The sequence below is a fragment of the Lonchura striata genome, chromosome 19 (assembly GCF_050655825.1).
Source record: "Lonchura striata isolate lonStrDom1 chromosome 19, ASM5065582v1, whole genome shotgun sequence".
In the NCBI taxonomy this organism is placed as follows: Eukaryota; Metazoa; Chordata; class Aves; order Passeriformes; family Estrildidae; genus Lonchura; species Lonchura striata.
In genome coordinates, this window is record NC_140721.1 from 558,675 (window position 1) to 579,350 (window position 20,676).

Here is a 20,676-nt window from a genome sequence, read left to right on the forward strand (position 1 = left end):
AATTTTGCTAGGGTGGTACTAAGTGATTTATTTCAGAAGTATTATAGGTTAATGCAGCTTCTGACATATCTAAAAATCCAAGGGCTGTGATCATCTGTTTTGCCTTCGGCATAAGCGCTCATAATCCAGTCACTGTGTAACTGCAGCAACTGCTCCAGATAATGCAGTTTGATTCTAACCCACCCCACCGGTGTAGAACGGACCTGGAAAGGTCTCTTTACTGTGGTTCTCGGGAGGAAATTATATTTTATCATACCATATCACTCCATGTCCTGTATTGTTTTCAAAGCACCAATGATACACAAGCAGAGGAAGTTAATCTCCCTTTATATAAACTTGTTTTATTAAAATTAGTATTTTCACTCAAAGTTTTAAGAAATCCTTTACTTCACATGAACAGAAGCATCTTGCAGCAGGGCAGCCCCTTTGGCCACAGGGATTAATCCCCTCCAAGCTGCCCAGTGGCTCAGGATCATGGGGACAGCTGCCCTGCCATCCTGGGTGCCCATGTTCTCTCCCCACTGCACAAGGACCCCCTGCAGGATCAAACAAACCCCAAGGTGACTGCAGGAGTTAAAAATCAAACCTGTATGGCTGCTGGAGGGGCTCCAGAGGGCAGCTCTGACTAGCTGTGGTTTTCCAGGTTGGACTGCCTTGGAGTTCCTCCAGGGATTTCAGGGATGAGGTAGGAGGTGTGATCCTACCCCTGCTGGGGCCAGAAGGACTGGGGTTCACCCCCTTTGCCCCTATTCTCCAGGTCTTCCCAGCTGACCATTTCTAGAACCAAGAGCACTGACCGTGGTGACATTTGGCCCTGGTGTCCCCCTAGACCCACCGTGACTCTCCAGATGAAGACATTAAGGTGCAGAAACCTGTGTCAAGCCCCTAGCACAGGTGGCACTCCCTTCTCTGCCACCCCTCCAGGGTCTCCTCCATGCCTCTGGAGCCAGGTTTGGGGCTGACAAAACCCAGGCATTCCCAACTGCTGCACTGCTCAGCAGCCTTCACAAGTACCTTTGCCGTAACCGCTAAAGAGGTCTGGTCTTCTTTTTTTTTTTTTTTCTTTTCTTTTTTTTTCTTCTTGCTTGTTTGAGTTTTGCTTTTTTTTTTTTTTTGGCTTTTTTTCTGTTTTTTTAAGAAAAAAAAAACAACCAACTTCATTTTTAACCACAGCAGTGCGATACCAGCCTATCATCTTGGCACATATTCCCTGGGCAGCCCTGAGAAATTTCTTCCCCTTAGGGCTTCATCCACTGTCAGGATGTATCTGTTGATAAGATTTTTCATTTCCTGGGTGAATGGCTCAAAATTCTTTTGCTTAGCACCAGACCGCTTGAAATTCCCGTCCCTGTTGTTCTCCACACAGAGCAGACGGTCCTCTGTCACTGTCACATTCAGAAACTCCACCATTTCCTTCAGCTTGGGGATGAGGCTCTGCTTCAGCTCCTCATAATGGACAATGAGCAGGCGCTTCCCATACTTCAGCCACTCCAGGACATGGGAGGCCCACCAGGAGGCATAGCTGTTCACAAAATCCGGCCACTCTGGATGACCAGGAAACCAGGAAAATGAGACAGTGTTAGCCATGCTGCATGTCAGCAATTTTCCTTTGCTTTAGACATTAATGATACCTTGATCTCTATTTGCTCTCTTTGATCATTTAATTTCCTGAAGTCAAGACAGTCCTAGTGAAAGCTTTTGGGCTGGACTAAGAGCATTTGTAGCTGAAATATAACAATTCACAGTTTGCAGTATGGAAAAGCCATTCCCAGCAGACTTTTTCTTTTTTTCTGGGGGCTATTTTATCAGTTTTTGATTAATAGGTCTTGAGTTGTGAATGATGAAAGGTGATACATCAGATTGGGAAAGACATGTGCTGTGACACAGGACACCTTTTCCCCCAGCCCCCTGCCAAGCCACAGCTATAATGCCTAAAATATGTACAAGGAGAAATGGAAGCCAAATGGCTTTTTTGCTGCAGAGTCTGAAAGCAGCAGTGTATCCAGTGGGGAAATTGCAGTCACAAGCCAGTTGCCAGTCAAACATGGGAAGTGTGGCAGGCAGGTTCTGAAGCCTTCTCATGTGTTCAGTGCACACTGAATTTCAGGTCCACTTATTGCTGTTATCCTTATTTTTCTGCAGTGCAGTAGCACCTGTGCAGCACTCTAAAATACCCATCATGAAATGTCATGTTCCATTGGATCCTCCAAATCTAAAGTTAGATTTCTCATCGTTACATGCTGTAGGGGCAAATTTTCTTCACCTCAGCCTGGCAAATGGGCTGTGCACCCGAATACTGTACATGGGCATGTTTTCTATGCCCAGCAGTGCAGTGATGCTTCTGCGTGCCCGTGGCAATGGTGCTGCACTCCCCTCCCCTCTGGGGGTGGATGTACAGCAAGACCACACTGCTTCCACTGTGCAAGTGTCAGAGGTTTTGGGATTGATCTCAGCTGTGGCAGGACTCAAGTCCCACTGAATTTGATAGCAACACTCACTCAGGTCCTAGTGTGTCCTCCCTTCCCAGCACACTGAGGAGATGGGTTTCAAACCTGCCTGTGTTGGGGTAATGCTCACCTTTGCTCTTCCAGTTGTGGTCAGTGGCATAGCCCAGATGCCCAGCGTATTTTCTGTTGAATTCTGCCATCAGTGACTTGTATGGGTTCCTTATCAACAGGATCGCCGAGTCGAACATTTCGATCTCTGTCTTGCCACTTTCATGTGTTTTCACACAGATGGTCCTTCTACTTCTCCAGTGATCTTTTTCTCCTTTGAAACCTGTTTTACAAGACAGGATTGTTGGCTACTTTGCCTGATTATATGTCTGTGCCTTTTCCCACTAAATCATTCCCTAGTGGTGTAAAGCTGGTCTGACTGTGCCAGTCAGCTAAACCGTGGCTGGAGCCCCAGCCACCACATTGGGCACATGCTAGCAGCCAGGCTATCCCTCTGCTGGGGGAGGCATCCTCAGCCCCAACACTGCAATGAGGCAGCTTTTCACAGGGCCAGTGCTTGGTACTTGCTGAATTTCTGCTGCCTCAGGATACAGTTCTCCCAGAATAATTAGTAATGTTTGAAAATTTAACCTACATGTTTGCTGAAGGGTCTTACCCACTGTGTTTAGATGACTGGTCTTTTGGACCAGCCTGTCAGGTGGGAGCAGTGTGTGCACAGGGCACCAGTGCAGGCAGTGTGCCCATTTACAAGTGGAGAGCCTGGCTGTTGGTCTGTTGGCAGCTACCTGTCAGAGCAGCGTGCTGCTGGAGCTGTCCCTGCTGCCATCTGCACTGCTGGAGGCTGCTCGGGCCAGGCGTGTTTAAATTGTACCGTCATGCTCACAGCAACAGCCACTGCTGGCTCAAGCAGAAAGATGACAGGGCAATAAGCAAAGCTCTGTGCTATGGAAGGGCTGCCTGTGTCCCGTCTCTTGGGCTCCGATACCTTTGTTGTAGAGGGCTCCGTCAAAGTAATAACTTCCTGTGTAGTATCCTGTGGCATGCTCTATCAGATGGCGTGCCCACGTATTCCCAGCTCCAGGAAAGCTTGACAAAGCAACAAACACTTTGGATTTAGTGGTTAAGAATTTCCTGTCTGTGCAGCGGGTGTCTGTGGGGAGAGAAGATACTTCATTGTTAGTATTGTGGCTTTTTAATAATTACACACACAGCTCTTGATTACAGTTTATTACTTCCTCCTTCTCTCTCTTAGTAATATAGGGTATGAATTTGGTCTGGTTATGAGTCAGCTACTTCCTAAAATTAATTCAGCTGTATGAGGCCAAAGAGATTATCCTCAAAGAGGTTTCTGCTGGTTTTGTGTAAGGCAATGCTTTTTTGATAAAGCTGCAACAAGCCATTGTACTTACTAGCAAGTTGTCTTAAAAGGTGTTGTGTAATGAGAGAATGGAAAGATGCATCTTGATGAGCATGATTGCAAGAGGGGAATTTAGAGAAAGACTGTTTGCTAAACTCTTGCCCGTATGGTGATACCCACTATTGTGGCTCAGACTGCTGTAAATGAGATCACTTTTACCCACTGCAGAAGGGGCAGAGGGGCTGTTTCCAGCAGCGGTGGCCCTGGCACAGTGAGGCTGGAGCTTGTACCTTGCACAGGTGTCTGATAGACCAGGCAGTACTGTCCCCCAGCAGCGCTGCTGACGTTGTGGGTCCCGCTGCAGCGCCGCCCATCCGTGCCCTCGCGCAGCGAGAAGTGCCTGGTGGGGTATCCACAGTAGCATTCCTGCCCTCGGATCACTGCCAACGGGAACTCCTGCAAAAGGGGGAAAATAGATCCGTGTGTAAATGCCATGGCATCAACAGCCTGCAGGGAATGATGCTGCCATGCAAAGAAAATAAGTCTTCACAAGGCCACTGTCAGGATCAAAGCATTGTCATTCTAAAGCTCGTGCTACTTTCCTATTACTGTCTTCATATTTGTAAATTTTGAAATTCACCTTGCTTCTAGATAGGAAGCCTACTAAGGTGTGCAATCATGAGGAAGTTAGTTTTATTTGAAAGGAATAAATTCTTAAGGAAATTATTGTCTGTAAGAAGTGTTTTTTAATTGATTTGATGCAGAGTAATTCAGGTTTTGGTGTACCAAACTTACCAGGGAAGGGTAACAGGTTGCAAAGCTGTGTAGTGGTGGTGTACCAAACCCCAGCTGCTGGGCTAATAGTGGTAAATATTAAAACAAGTTTGAGGCAAATGTGCTAAATATTTGCCAAAGAAATTTTCAGTTGCTTACTGACCCTAAAGTTCAGGTTTTCTACTTTCAGGTTTAACAGAAAGATTTGGGTTGCCTTAGAGTCCTGTGTGCTCTCTTGGTGGCACAGGGCTGTGTGGGCGGGCAGAAGGCTGAAGGAAGCTCAGGCAGTATTTGAGTGCAGAAGCACAGAATGTTCCAGTCCATCTATTCCATATCAACACTTTTTGCCTTTTAAAAGTCTTTTGGAGTCTGGGAGCATGTGACAGGACCGCTGAGCAGCTTATCTCTTGCTCTTTCCCATGCATTCATCCTCTGATAAGGAGTGGAATGCAACTCGTGTGCTGTGTGTGCCCAACAGCCAACATTTACCTAGCGAATGAGATATGACATTGTCAAAAGCTATTTACAGATTTGATCCAAGGGCGAAAGAGTTCTAGGTTTGCCTGCAAACAGAATATTTTCCTTTACAATGAAGCAGTGTTTCTCAGATTGAGAAATTAGTAAATGTCCCTGCCCTGAAACAGCCTAGAATAAAAGTGTTCCTTGTACCTTATGCCAAGTGGCCTCTGCAAGTGATGAACTTTTCCATAAGGCTGGAGGTTCTGTGAGGCAACAAAATAACTGCTCCTCTGTACTCCTGCACCTTCAGAAGGCGGTCAGTGCAGGGTGCCAGTGGTGCAGTGTCTGTCCCCAGGGCAGGCTGACCCTTACCTGCACAACCTTCCCATGGCTTGGGCAGCACATGAGTGAGGAAAGAGAGAAACCTGGAGTGGGTTTTGCATGAGAAATCTCAACTTTTTTCTAATATCCAATCTAGCCCTCCCCTGGTGCAACCTGAGGCCATTTGCTTATTCCATGGGAGAGGAGATTGCACTGAGGCCATGGGTCCTGGTCAAAGCATTGTAATCAGCCAACTAATAGTTTTAATCAGTTTTGTGATGTTGCAAAAAGTAATTGAACGTTGAGTTTGGTGCATGAGGCTAAATGTGGCTGCAGGCAAAACTGGACCATTTAGTGAACCCTGTGTAGAAAAAACCAGCCCCATTACAGTGGGGAGGAAGGGAAGGGAACCAACAGCCACTAAAGCAGAGGGTGCCCTGCCCGTGGCCTGTGCACGGCTCCTTGAGTGGAACTGGCTCCCTCGGAGGGCACTAGAGCTTTTTTTTCGGATGCTGCCAGCCCACATCCGCCCTCTGGCAGCATGTCTCTCCATGAGCTGCAGCCACCTCCCCCGGGGGCAGATGTGGCTCAGGGCTTGATTGGAATGTGGCACGGAAAAGGTATCGATCTCCTCTCGGTCGATACTCATTACTTAGAGCAGCTTGCCTGTGTATCATGTCTGGTGGCACCACTCCGATGACTTTCCCTCCCACCATTCCCACTCCAGCAGTTGGACCAGATGCATCACTGGGTATTTACTCTGATGAGTTTTGTCCTTTAGAAACTCATTTGTAAATTCAAAGCTCTAAGGCACTAATCTCTGCCCTTCCCTCAGTAGATTAGAAATTAAAATAACAATAAAAGAAAGGATGTGAAATGAGAACTGTTCTTACTTTCTTGGAGCAAAATTCAGAGCACATCTCCACCGTCAAATTGGGCTGTATCAATGAGGCTGGAAAGGTGTCTGTTAAATTTTCTGGAGCTCTAAAACATCCTCGATAGATAACATTCCTCCCTGCGGGGATATGAAATAGATTTCTCTTATGAAAACGATGTCCGTAGTATCCTGCGTCTTTCACAAAGAATAATATTAGGTTCAGAAGCCAGAAATAATAAAATAAATTTCATATTATAAAGGTTGCAGAAATAATAGAAACTATAATATACGCTAGAAAAAACGTGTTGCAAATTGTGTGGTACTGAAAGGAGCACATGCCTTTATCTTTGTGCTAACCACGGGAAGCAGCGCTGCAGCACCGAGTTTAATTTCACCAGCGGAGGGCATTGCTATTATTTGCAGGTCCTGGTTTCCTCTGAAGACCTGCTTTCCCCTCAATGAGTTAAAAGCCCTGATAAAAATCTACCAAGCTTCTGCATCAGAAAAGGAAAGGAACGTAAATGACTCCTGAAAACCCCGTCGTCGCCGTCGGACCCACCTTCCCTTCATCTGCCCCTCTGCTCCCTCGCGTTCGGGCCAAGAGAGTTTGCTGCAGCCTTTCCGACTCGAAACCGGGCTTTTGTCAACTGCTCAGGGAGATCACTTTCCACTGTGTCTCCAGCACCAGCCTCAGATTTCACCTGCTTCTGCAGAAACACCACAGAGCTTGGCACTATTGCAGTCGCTCCCTTAAACGGCATTGCCAGAACTGATGTGGGAAGTGAGTTGAATGACAGGAGAGACGTGGTGCAGTTATGAAAAAAAACAATTGGTTCTGCATGAATTTCTTGGCAGAAAAGGCCAGACTCTCTAGCAAGAGTCTAAAGCAATCTAAGGAGAAGCTGCTTAAATTTAGTTCTTGTAACTATTCAGATCATTTACTAGAAGCAGAGCTGGATCTCTGAGATGACACAGATGATGTGAAAATAAAATAACTCCACCCAAGCTGAAAGGATGTCTACTTAGGACCAGGTCCCTTTGAGCATGGAAACAAAGAATAAAAAGAGTGTTTGGACTTCTCAGAATGTTCTTGAAAGGTATTCTACTAAATCTCACACTGATATATAGTTCTGAAACAAAATGTTTACAAACATGTTTAGAGTTTCTCAGTGGTCAGGAAGAAAGCTCAACCTGCCTACACTGGCATCAGGAGGGAGCAGGATGCAGCCATGGATTATGCTGGAAACATCCGGGTCTGTGTGGTCTGCCCACTTTTTTTGGGGGAAGGACACCCTGAGGCACAGCCACCCTGGCCACCACAGCCACCCTGGCCACCCTGGCTGCCACAGCTGCACGCTCTGGGCTTCCTTACCATGACATGGGGCAGGAGTCAGGGTGTCCGGGGAACCACAGTGGGCAGAGGGAGGGGAGACAGGGGGGAGACAGCAAGCCTTCCCTGTCTGGGAAGGTTTAAGTGGAGATGTCACTGAATCTGCTCTGTATAAAAGACTTATGTGAGGTCTGTGCCCTACAGTACACAGCGTAAATCATGGGGGCCTTTACAATCTCTGAGTTACTTTCTAGCATACTCGTTCATTGTGATTAATACTTCTTTTGGCCTCTCAGGTGGTTTGTGTCTGGGGGATTCTTCAAACAGACAACTATCAGGCATTTCTAAGGGCAAGAAAATTACAACTCTAGCTTCAGGCTAGACTAATTTGAGGAGTAATTCATTAATACTTTAAAAAATAAATTAAATGCTGTCTTTTCCTGAGGAATGTGCATATATATTTCATACTGGAGGTTGAAACAGCGATGCGTGTCCTGGGAAACCTGCCAACATGTCTGTCAGCCTGACAGTAGCAATTTAGGTCTGTGTACCTTTGATATATAATTTATATTTAGCTGGTTGGATTATTGTACAAACCTTGACTTGTCTTTAAGAAGAAATGAAGGACCATCAATAATGACACAACCTAAGATCTTGGTGCTTCTTCTCAGCAAATAACATCCATAAGGTCTTGTGAGCTTGCCAATTGCAAGGATTGATCAGCAGCTTAGATCTCGTATGCGCTTTGTGTTTGCCTAAAGGTTTATCCATTGAGTCCCCCATAGAAGCTAACTAAACAATGGGGTATCGATGGATTATCTAAAGATTGAACAAAATTCCCAACTCCCACTGAAACAGAACTCCATGGAAAAACAAAACTCTAGTCTCATTTCTCCCGGGAAAGGGATTGATGTGGCTCTTTCTGACCTCCACTTATTCCCTGCAGTCACATATTACTCATTTTGTTTAGGATCATCTGAGCGTAGGGTGGCCTTGATCTGAGTAATTTTCTGCCCTCCTCTTACAGGGCACCTCTTCCAAGGCTATTTCTTAAACACACCTGTGTTTGTACCCCTTCAGTAGTTACCAAAGGGAGTGTTTTTGTTCAGCTGAAATTTTGCTTCTGTTGCAGTCACTCTGTGCTGTGTTGCGTCTCCTCCCTGGTGACAGGAACCTCGTAGGTGGCAGCCCCGAGGCAGTGTGCCAGGCACACGTCCCCGCTCTGGGGTGGTGAGCAGCAGTGATATTCTGGGGAGGAGCCAGGGACCAGACAAGCAGCAAATGGACATTGTGCCCTTCAGGCACCTTTGTCCTTTGCTGCCTCAAACTCTGGTGACAAACGGAGTGAGACAGGCAGCAGGGACAGCCCCTGTACTCAGCCTGGCCGTGCCATCTCTCCCCTGCGGCCTCCCCTGTGCGGTCACACGCACACTTACGTGGCCTGGCTGCTGGCCGCAGCTGCTCCAGGCTGTAGACCGAGAGCCGGTTCACCCCGCCGCACACAGAGCCCTTCTCCCCCTTGCACTCGCTGTTGCACTCCTCGGCCTTGGCGGCAGCAGCTGGCAGCGTGTTCCCACAGTAGCACTCTGCTCCATATGCCAGGCCCGCGTAGCTGTAAGCTCTGCGAGGAGAAACACCAGCCACTGTCACAGAGGGGCCCGTCTGCTCCCCAGGCTTACCTGAGCAAGGGACGAACCTGTCCCCATGTCCCTGCATGCAGCCTATGCTCCTGTTCTGGGGCTGAGTCCGTCCTGGAGACAGCACAGCCTCCTCAGCAGGGGCAGCCCCTCAACAAGATAGGGGCTAGAGACCAATATCTATCAAAAGATAGATATCTTACAAAGACTATTTAACCAGTCATTTTTGACCAGGACAAAAGACGATATAATGTAAGTATCCATGGTGCCACAGAGAATAGACAGCAGTGCAGCAGAGCTATGCTGTGCCTGAAGGTATGAGATAATCACTGTTTTCATAGATGCTGCGTGTTTAACATAGGAATGATTTTCCCATTTCAAATTCAGTTCCACTTATTGCCAAAAAAGAGAAAACTTGCAGTGAAAAAATACCACTCACCTCTCAGCACAAGCTTCTTGACAGTGAGCTACTGTCATTTTTCTTAAGTCATAAAAGACAGCTCCCTTCAGTGTCCTCTCCCTCGAATCCTGAGTGAAGCAGCCCATGTAGGTGCCTGTGTGCATACAAGACCAGGGTTAGGCAACACAGCTTATCAAGTGCTTCACACTGCAAGCAGGGCTGCCTTTGGTCAAGTCCCAGTCTGTTTGGGGGTCCCACACCCTCTGCAGACCTCTCCATTGCTACTGAATCTTGGTAAGGGGTCAGTGCCACTGTCCTGTGAAAATGGGCAAAAAGGAAGTGAGACTTTCCCTTCCACAACTTCCTTTCAGCAGACCACAACCCACCCAGGAGTGCAGCTCCTGCATGCAGCTGCTGCCTGCTGAGCTCTCTCCTTTGGGTGACAAAACACTGCACTTCTCTAAAGTACAGGAGAATGTAGCCTTCAAATGCTAAAAATTTCCAGAAATCCTCTTGGATTTCTCCCAAGTGTTCTTTAAAATCTCTAGCTGATAATGAGATGGTGCAAGAGAAATATTAAGAAAATCAATTTTCTTTGGATATAGAGAGTTACATTAAAGCTGTAATGGAAAGATAAATTCACTTTTAACTAGGCAGCACAATGTAACCATCACACTGAGCTATCTCCTCTCTGGTGTAAAGGAATCTCTTCAAATATGTCTTGCTTTACTTAGCATAAGAAAGATAAATGTTTCTTAGACTGCATTCAGTGCTCAGCCTAATTTTTGTTGTCGTGAACAAAATACTATAAAAATCCAGCCCATTTTTTAATATACAATTGGGATGACGATGTGGAGTCCTACTATTATACAGCAATTGTATGTCTATAAGTACATTTTATCATCAAAATATGAAGGAAAAAAGGAAATTTTACTTTAGAAATAACAACATTGAGATGATAAGACAGGGAAATTAAATAATATAAGCACACATTAAATAATGTGGACAAGAAAAGAATATATGGTGAAAAATGAAACTAGAAAACATTAGAAACTAGGAAACTAATCCTCAAGAAAACAGAAGTTTGAGTTGCTCCACCAGGGATTTTGGAGCCAGGAATAATAAATCAAACATTTAAATATTACAAACACAACTGTAGATTCAAAGACCTGCACATGGTAATTTGCTACTGTGTAATTAGAAAATTCACAAGCTGTGAATACACACCCCCAGCACACTATTAAAGAGGTGGGAGTCACACACTTGCAGCAAAGATGCTCCACATTTTACTGGAAACTTTTGATTTGGGTACTCTGTCTCAAACCTGTAGCAGCAGAAAACTGAGGATGCTGAAGAACCTGACGGGGAGTCCTGGGCAGGCCAGGCACCCTGTGCCCTCCTCCCTGTGTCCCTCCAAGGCACCACCAGCCTGGCAGCAATTTCTCGTTCACATCCTCCCATGAATGAGTCACGGAGATGCCACAGTCTCAGAGTAGCATGTCATGTCAGTGACACAGTCCCTGTCACCTCTGCATCCTGTTCAATGGCAGAACTAGGCATGGGAAACTGCAAAACTCCATCCACTGGGAGCAATCAGAATAGAAAACTCTCACAGTTGTACTAACAGCATTTGTCAGTGTCCCTGTCAGGAAAAGTGTGGTCCCTGCCCTGAGCCACTTGCAATGTCAGCAGGTGAGATAGCCTGACCTGGAGAAAAGAAAATACTTCGATTTTCTCAGCAAAGGCCACGTGCTCCTGGGTGGAGACAGAGAGAGGCAAGGTGAGCTGGGAGGTCACAATAGGCTGGGGATATGCCATTGTTTGTGGCTTGGGTTAAGGGTCTGCCTGGGGAAGCCTTTGAAGGGCTGGCTAGCAGCCCCGAGGACAGAGCTGCACTGCCTCGGAGCCACCACAGCCTTATTAGGATGACACCCATGAGGGGTGCACAAGCCCAGCCTCCATGGTCAGGCAGTGCTGCTCTACTAAGCAGGAACCACAGGGCATCACTGAAACATCATTAAGCATTAAAAGCATGGAGGAGTTCATTAGGTGTTGAAAGGGATCCATAATGAAATAACAAGCCTCTAAGTTTACTATAAATGAATTGGAGAAGATAACATGCTCTACGTAGGTAGTTAAGTTTTAATTAATTACCTTCAAAGGCATTCCAATGCTTGTTGACAATATTGTTATTAATAATGTCCCTTCATGTTCAATCAGATATTCAAATGATGCATATTTTAATCTACAGTTCAATATGGTGAGATGTACAAATAAATAGTACTTCTGGCTCCTCTCATCAGTAGCTAGAACCTCAGCAAGGTCCTGGCTGAGCAGCTCTCAGTCTCTCCCCTGCCACCAAAAGCTGCCACCAACAGGGTGCTCTGAAGGATCTGTGGAGCAGCTCCAGCTTGGAGCTTCAGGTAACTCCAGCAGCTCAGTTTTCCTGACTCACACTGCATGACTCATCTCCCACCACTATCACCTTCTCATTCCCATTTCTGACAATTCCCTCAGTAAGTAGCATGATGTGGCACCCATTTTATGGGATTTTGTGCTCTTTTTTTTGGGCAAATTAATTCAACAAACTAAAAAAGCAGTTCTGAAATGTGGTGTCTAGTCATCCAGATCCCATTCCCGTTTTATTATCAGTGAAACATCTCCAAGAAAAACTAGTTCCTCTAAAAGGCAAAGCATCAAAGATTATAAATCAATACTTTGCTGCTGCAGTGAGGGCACAGCAGTCATCCAGCATGGATCCTTTGTACTTTGGCCTAGGCATATGCCTAAGAACTGTTTTGAAAGTGGTGATGAGCAGGGAGGAAGGCAGACCTGCAGGAGCGTGTGATGCTCACCTGTGTCTCCCTGAGGTCAGCAAAGTGCAGGCTACGCGTGTGAATGGGCAGGCTCCGTCCCTTACCTTTGTGTTCAACAGTGTGCTTCATTGCTTTCAATCCTGCTGTCTGCAGGGGCTCCTGATCGCTGGTGAACCTGTGAAACCACCTTCTCCTCAGCTGCCTGAGCTCCGAGTTGCGAGACGTGAGCCAGTGCGGGCTGTGCCGCTGGTCCAGGGCCGGCTCCTGCAGTGCATCCGCGCCCACCAGCAGCCTGGGGCCGGGGCGGGGGTTCTGCTGGGCCCTGGGGTCTATGATCCCAACCCTGCTCATCTCCTCCAGCACAGGCAGGGCCTGGTTAGTGGGGGTCCCACGCGAACCTTGCTGGAGAACCAAGCGGGTCCGCTGCAGTAGCAAGAGGCTGCCAGCCATCAGGTAAGCTGCTGTGAGGAAGAAGAGCAGAAACTGGATCCGACGGAGAAACTTCTGTAGCCTGAAGAAAGCTTTGGCCATGCCCTTACTGAAACTGGCCCTTCACGCTTCCCAACAGGCCTCCAAATCTTCGCCTGACCAGACACTCATTCCTCCCATAAGTTCAGCCCATCACTTTGGTTCCTTCTCCTGATGAAAAGCTTCTTCCCAGCTGGCTGCAGCAGAGACCAGTCTGCTGTGGCACTGCTGCCAGCCTCAGGCGCCTGGCTGACTCAGGGGCTCCGTGGGCTCCTGGGGTGATGCCTTCATTGTGCCCTGCCGAGCTGCCAAACAGCCGATGCTGAAACCTGAAAGACCAAGGGGTTTAAAGCTGGTTCGCATCCAAATTGAAAACATCCATCATCAGGGTGACTTTCCCCCACCCACCCCTTTTGGCTTTATCTGAGCATTTCTCCATCTGTTGTTTATAATTATGCATGTTAAGAACTACAGTCAAATGAGAATGATTGAGCTCAAGAGAGTTTCAGATCTTCTGACTTTTTTATTTTCTTTCTTTTAACTTGGAATGTACAAGCAATACCTTAATGATGAGGTTATTTCTCTTCGGATGTTTGGAAAATAAGTTCTTTATTTTCTTTTATCAATAGCCAACATCTCCATCCTTTGTCACTGCATGAACAGGCATCTTTTTAGGGAGGTATTAACAAATTCCTTCCTTTCAGCTAAACAGTAGCTCAGCTACAAATGAAGATCAGAAGGAAACAGAAGTGTGGGTGTGTGGGAGGAAAAAAGAAATTGCATCAACTCACAATAGATAAGATAATAATTATTAATCTCTGTGCAGCACAAAGAAATTGAACTTTATGTTGGAAGGATATTTGGGGGTTCTGTGTGTGTTGTTTTAACAGAAACCAGAGATCCTGCTTTTTTTTTTTACTGGATTCATATTGCCAATTGTTGATGTGGGAATGCATATAGAGAAAAACTAGTGAATGTTTGAAAAAATTTCAGCTCAAGTTCAGCAGATCTCTCTTGATCATTGCTGAGTTTTGCAGCTTTACTTCTGCTGATATGTACCACGATGGGATTGTCTGGGCAAGAAAATCTCCTTTGTACTGTAGGGAACCTTTAACCTCCCGTGGCAAATAAAAGCTGGCATCTCCCCATAAATTCATGTTTTCCCAGTCTATCCTTTCTCTGTGGAGCCAGGCAAGTGTTGAGAAAAGATGCAGTGTTTTCCAGAAAAGAAAATATGACTTTTGCTTAGCTTGCAGTTGGGGCACACTCCTGAAATCCACAGTCCTGGCAACGTACATCTGCTCACTGTTTCTTGTTTCAGTTGTTGATTGAAAGTTTTGTGGATGCTCACTTATGCTGCTTTATTAAATAAATGTTACCAATTTAGTCTCCACCCATTCCCTTTTTCATTTGGTTGTGCAAATTCTTTCTGTCTTAGATAGCAACCAAACCAAAGATCCAAAACTTCTAGGACAAAAGTAAATTAAGGCTCAGTTAAATCTTTTGTCAGTTGAGCCTGAATTCCTTTTGTGTGACCTTTTATCTTCAATTCCTAAATGAGGCTGTCACAAGCCAGGAGTCTCTGTCTCGAATCATACAATTCAGATGATCTTGAAGACCTGATTTAGGTACTGGTATTATTACTGGTATTTTTTAAAGCACATGTATGCTGATTTTAATTGTAGAGGACTGAGTAATATCCAGAAGTATTCAATGTGCTGATTGCTACTCTTTCTCCAAGGGCTGGTGAGCATGAGCAGTTGCGAAGCACTGCCAGGCTATAGCATCTTCAGTGAATTCTGACTGCTCTCTCTGCAGCAGAAGTTACACTCCTCCCTTCGGATCAGCTCCAAAGCCAAAGAAAATGCATTGATTTACACCAGCTAAAGAGCTGACCCTTAGAGTTAAATCTCTGATCAATGTTGTGAGTGCTCAAGAATTGCAGTAAAAGGGTCAGATGTATCGAGACAAATGAATGGAAAATTAGCAATAATTAGATCCTGCAGGATGTTACTGCACTAATTCATCTGAAGAAATATTGTCTATGAGCATAGGTGGGATTTGATTCACTAGTTGTTCCTGCCATGGGGCTACTGTAAACTTGAGCTGTTCCCAGTGGAGGCTGTGTGATCTGAAAGCAGCAGTGTGCAGGTATTGGCCACCTGAGATTGGGGCTGGGATGGCCACGCTCCGTGCAGTGCCTCGAGGTGAGGCTGGGTCAGCAGGGCAGGGGCCTCGGTGGCCAGGCTCTCTCAGCCCAAGGCAGCTCTGCCCAGTGCAGCTGCTGCAAGCCCTCAGCGGTGAGATGGCAACGTCTGCACTCACACAGCACTTCAAAAGGCTTAAGATTTCCCCCCCACCCAGCAAAAAGATAAGACTAGATAAATATATCAGATTTGCAGTCATTTCTACCCAGCTGTAATTCAGGGTTTCACAGTTCTTTTGGTTTATTCACCGAGAGAAATGCTTCAAGCCCAAGTTCTCAGATGACTCTGTGTTGCTGGTGTTGGAGAGGCCATGCTGGGATAGCTGGAGCTTTCTGTCTCATCAAGCAGTGCCCACATCTTGGCTGGAAAAGAGCCATCAAGACCATGTAGCAAAGGCCAGGAATATTATGCTTGAAACTGCCTCACTGGCTCAATTTAGTCCCTTTTAATGCCACTTGTGTGATTGGTCAGTGGATTTTGATAGTTTCTCCATACTTGTAGTGATGAAAAAAGAAACAGCTAGAGGCCACGTCAATGCCAGGATGAGAGGATCTGGCACTTGCCTGGGCAGCACATGGCAATGCCTCCTGGAGCCAAGGGAGACTAGTCTGGCCAATGCCTGCCCAAACAGCACCTGGGCTGGGCACAACATTCTGCCTCCACATGAACAGGATGGAAAGCTTGCTGTGCATCAGCAGAACTGGGGAAAACACCCAAGGTACTGGACCTAAATTAACTGTGCAGCAGGCTCTGCATCCAAACATCAAGAAATGTTTGGCATTGCTCCTAGTGCTCTGCCAAGTTTGTTTATGTATTTGTTTGTTTAGTAAGAAGAAGCTGCTCCGGAGTCTCAAAGGGGTAACCTTGCCCAGTGGTTGAAAAAGTTTAAATGGTACAAGGTAATTTTGCTGCATTCGACATGATGTGTACGAATTACCTCCAGATGCACTCACTCTTAGAGCAGTTGCCATGACAGTACATTGTAGTAAAACCCAACCAAATAAATAAGCAGACTCTCCGCCCACAACCACTGCTGCAAATGTGCAACTCAAAAATTAAATGTTGCTTTTTAGTGGGGAAATAGCAAAATGCTGCTGAAATAAAAACTGTAATTTGATTTTTCCATAAACTGCATATTGCAATATCATCAAAGTATGCCTAAAAGAGCTGAAGGGCATCACTTCTGATTATGATATTTAAAAGGAAAGACTAAGGAGGAAAGAACTAGTATCTGTAATAGAAAATGTGGCATTTGTCTTTTTCATGCATGTTTCACCTAAAATGAACGAAGTGAAATGGAAGAAAACAAGCCTTTATTCCTATTTATCAGTTCTCACAGCCAAAGGGGGCTTAGGACCATAAGGATTTGAAGTTGTTAATAAAATCATAAAATTACAATTGAAAAGACAATGATGGATAATTGATGGGCAGTGAGAATGGTTAAATGGCAGAGGAGACCTCTAGGTGAAGAGGGCAATGAAAGGGTTAACACTGCACTGAAAAAAAGGGCAAGAATTAGCACTGGAAATTATCAGCTTTGGGAATGGAGAGTGGAAGCACAGATCTACAGGGTGCTGGGACTTCAGGAAAGGATCTCTTGCCACCAAAAGAGTTGCTATAAGGAAAAGCAGATCAGTACCTTGCTTCCAAAAGGAGCTCACAAAATCTGACGGAGTTAGATATCACACTAGGCAGCTGCATTCACGTATTTGTAGAGAAAAATAAAAGTAACATGATAAAGTTCTTGGCAATTTTACTCTCCTAGCGGAAGGAGCATTTACAGAATTTTTAAGGGAAGACTGAATATTTTCAGTGATGCCATGAATGCTGGTAAAGGCTGAAGACACTGAAAAACAGCCCCAAACTTGCAGGTGAAGGGTTGCTTAACTGGGGACTGTCCCTTAATGTGTGCTCCACACAGAAGCTCAGGTCAGTGCTGCATTGACAGCTGCAGGTCATCAAGAGTTGGTCCTTGTCTAAAGACCAGAAGGATTTTGCAAATTCAGAGTTGCTGGCAAGGAAGCAAGATAATGTTTCTTGTTGTAAACTGAAGGGAATTGGACTTATGATTACTATTTTTAGAAAAATCCATCCCTCTGCCCTGTCTCTCCTTTCTTTTGTCAGCTTTCTTTGAGGACAAATGCAGTCAGGCCTCAGCTGAAGGATTCTGTCTTGCAGCCTTTTCCTTGGATACATGCTGCCTTTTTCTCAGTGTTTTGGAAAGTCAAGACAAATATCAAATTGTGTGAATGCATATAGGAGGTAAAACTCTTAAGCCACAGATTTGATGTTGGGACCCTCCCAACTGTTTGCAGTTCCCCTTATTCCAATCATTCTGAGAAACTTTAAGCACTTCTTACAACTTACAAAGTTTTCCTTGCTAAAGGACGTGACTGTGCTGACCCCACATGTCTCCCTCCCTCCAACAAGGGAGGTCTGCCACCAAACTGGAAATTAGGTAGAAGCACACAAATTTCTCCACATGCTGTAGTGACAAGTCTTGCAGCTTGAGAGGGCTCTCCAGCAAGTTTACCATGACTTGCTACAGGTGGGCTTGCTACAAGATGTAATCAGATTGCAAAATTATCTTTGATGGTGAGATTGTGTTAAAACCTTTAAATAACACCAAACTATGACAAACAAGAAAAAAATCTTTATGTGGAGTTAGCAGAAAGATGGTGAAAAACTCTATAGTCCATTAACTGGTCAAATCAAGTTGAAAGTAACACAAATTTAAATATATTATACCCTCTTTATCCAATAGAGGAGGTGCTTTAGAGAGACAGATAATTCAACTTTGGAAGGCAAAGGCAATGCCACAGAGCAGAGCTGTAGCCTGAAGCTGGAGAAGTTGGCACTAACTTGTGCAAATCCTTTCCTAGTGGCACTTTCACTAGATATTCAGCTTTTTAAGACCAATTTTTTAGCATACATAGGTGTAAATCCAGACAATAATGTTGTTGGTGATTTTGAGGTGGGGTATGCAAAGGGAGCCTGCGGGAGGCAGATGGTCCAGCAAGGCTTATTGTGAGAGTGCTGACTTGGAAAGTGCTCAGGGACAGCTTGAGCAGAGATCACACTGTGGTATTTCTCCATTAATCCCACACTTTTTACCTAGCTCAAGTCATAATGCAGTAATCAGCAGGACTAATTCCATGCCAGTATGGAACAGATGCGTGCAGACACATGCATACCCACATTTCAGGGGTACATGTGCTTCCAATTCCATGTGTGTGCATTCTGTAAACAGAGTGATATGTGCTCAAGAGGTAGCATACAGTCTGTTGTCACCATTCTCTCACAAACTGAAAGCTTTCAGCAAACTATTACTGTATCTCAAAAGTATTTAATTAACAATAAAACATTCATGAATGATGTATGTTCTTAGGTATTAAGCGATCAACCACCCAGCAAATAATGCTCTATCTATGGTTTCCAGAAGCTCCTATGTGGTCTGTAGTTGAAGTTTTGCACAAGAATGTTATAACAAATGTACCATATATTTATGTTTGCCTTAGCCCACAGGGTCGACAAGATGAGATCTTTCCCTGTGTACAAGGAAATTACTAGAATTAAAATTACACAGAGCTCTGTAACTTAATCATAGGTGTTTTAGAAATGTCTTTCATAAACTCTCAGTATCTGAATTCCTGCAACATTCACCTACTAAACATTGATAGAGTCTATTTATTCAGCACAGTGATGCTCCAGAAACTGATGGGAGAAGCTGAACATTCCAGCCTGCCTCACTAGCCTGTGACACACACACATACACTTGCAGTATCCATTGCTGACTTTTCAAGTGTAATGTTCCACGGATGCTTGGGGAAGGGCATCTCGAGAGCAACCTGCAGTCTTTGTAAATAATGCCGCTAAACCCCTTGAATTAGATGCTGTGGATTAATTAGTGAAACAAATAGTCATTGAGATTGCAATGAATGCTGATACCTCAGCCTGGAAAAAGTTGTCTGGCTATTGCTCGTGCCCAGGCCAGCTGGCACACGGCTCACAGAGGCAGATACTGAACGGTGTAAGAAAAAGAGGAAAAACCTCACCTCTCTTCTGTGGCTGAGGAACCACTGTTGTAGCCAGGCAAAGTCCTGTGCAATCCAGTGAAATATTACAAAAGGCCGTAATGCATCTCTGAAAAGCTGATAAATCCTGCTCCCTCTGCCCTTCCCTACTAATCCCTCTGCTGGCTCCCGCTTCCAGCGCGCAGAGCCGTAATCCTGCGCGCCCCGCTCGGTGCCGTGCCCGGCTCTGCGGCGCTCCGCTCCCTCCCGCTGCCCTGTCGGGAACTCGCCCAGCTCTTGTCCGCGCCCCGCTCACCGCTGCCGCCGTGTCCCTCCAGGGGTCCCCGCGGCTCTCCGGGGTCCCTGCAGCTCTCCGGGTCCCTGCAGCTCTCCGGGTCCCCGCGGCTCTCCGGGGTCCCTGCAGCTCTCCGGGTCCCTGCAGCTCTCCGGGGTCCCTGCAGCTCTCCGGGGTCCCTGCAGCTCTCCGGGTCCCTGCAGCTCTCCGGGTCCCCGCGGCTCTCCGGGTCCCTGCAGCTCTCCGGGTCCCCGCGGCTCTCCGGGGTCCCTGCAGCTCTCCGGGTCCCTGCGGATCTCCGGGGTCCCTGCAGCTCTCCGGGTCCCTGCAGCTCTCCGGGTCCCCGCGGCTCTCCGGGTCCCTGCAGCTCTCCGGGTCCCTGCGGCTCACCGGGGTCCCTGCAGCTCTCCGGGGTCCCTGCAGCTCTCCGGGTCCCCGCGGCTCTCCGGGGTCCCTGCAGCTCTCCGGGGTCCCTGCAGCTCTCCGGGGTCCCTGCAGCCCTCCGGGTCCCTGCGGCTCTCCGGGTCCCTGCAGCTCTCCGGGGTCCCTGCAGCCCTCCGGGTCCCTGCAGCTCTCCGGGTCCCTGCAGCTCTCCGGGTCCCTGCGGCTCTCCGGGTCCCTGCAGCTCTCCGGGTCCCTGCGGCTCACCGGGCCGGGGCGCCGGGGTCCTGCGCCCTGCGGGAGCCGGCCGGAGGGAGCCGCTCCATGGCCTCCAACAGGCAGGATGGAAGCGGCGTCCGCCTGCGCTGCCAAAATCCTCAAGCACAGCCAGTGCGCTCGTGTTTCATAACGCTCCCCTGCCCGGGGAAGCAGCCTCTCCTCTAAGGCTGCCTCTCAGCAGAGCTCTGCAGCCTTCTGCAGCTGCCGACGTTTCCAGACCTACCCATTCCCTCTGCCTGGGTGTTTGTCCAAAGGCACGGATGGCTGCATCGACAGAGGGCTGAATGGCAGCAGCAGCAGCAGCGAGAAGCCCTAATGCGATCAGCTGAACGGATGCTCCCGTGTTTGTTTCTCGTGCCTCTTCCCACTAGGGGCACATCCCTTCAGAGCTGCCCCTCTAGAGACCCGGACCCCTTCCCAAGAGGTCGAGAGGGTCCCGGGAAAGCAAGTCCCTGACAGCCTCCCAGCATCAGCTAGGAGATTTTGGGCAGAAAATTGTTATTCTGGGCACAGGTGGCTGGAAATAAATTATTTATAAATGTGAGAGCTGAAAGGCAGTTGCTGGTGTCCTCAGGATTGCCTGCACTGCCACCTTCCCTGCATGCT

The 20,676-nt window shown here is 46.8% G+C and overlaps 1 protein-coding gene across 3 annotated transcripts; it reads right to left on the reverse strand.

Moving 5' to 3' along the window:
• Nucleotides 1–321: 321 nt before the first annotated feature.
• Nucleotides 322–19,566, reverse strand: WSCD1 (WSC domain sialate O sulfotransferase 1). 3 transcript variants are annotated; one of them, XM_021533081.4, is made up of 9 exons: nucleotides 19,432–19,566; nucleotides 12,532–13,224; nucleotides 9,651–9,765; nucleotides 9,011–9,195; nucleotides 6,261–6,382; nucleotides 4,104–4,269; nucleotides 3,442–3,606; nucleotides 2,578–2,778; nucleotides 322–1,544 (listed from the first exon to the last, which is right to left on the reverse strand). In XM_021533081.4, exons 2-9 carry the CDS (start codon nucleotides 12,956–12,958, stop codon nucleotides 1,192–1,194), a joined length of 1,734 nt encoding a protein of 577 aa, XP_021388756.3. In that variant the 5' UTR covers nucleotides 12,959–13,224; nucleotides 19,432–19,566; the 3' UTR covers nucleotides 322–1,191. The 3 variants fall into 3 exon arrangements, with proteins under 3 accessions (XP_021388756.3, XP_021388759.3, XP_085413287.1); XM_021533084.4 differs by having other exon boundaries at nucleotides 19,158–19,446; XM_085557161.1 differs by lacking the exon at nucleotides 19,432–19,566 and adding an exon at nucleotides 13,458–19,376.
• Nucleotides 19,567–20,676: the final 1,110 nt, after the last annotated feature.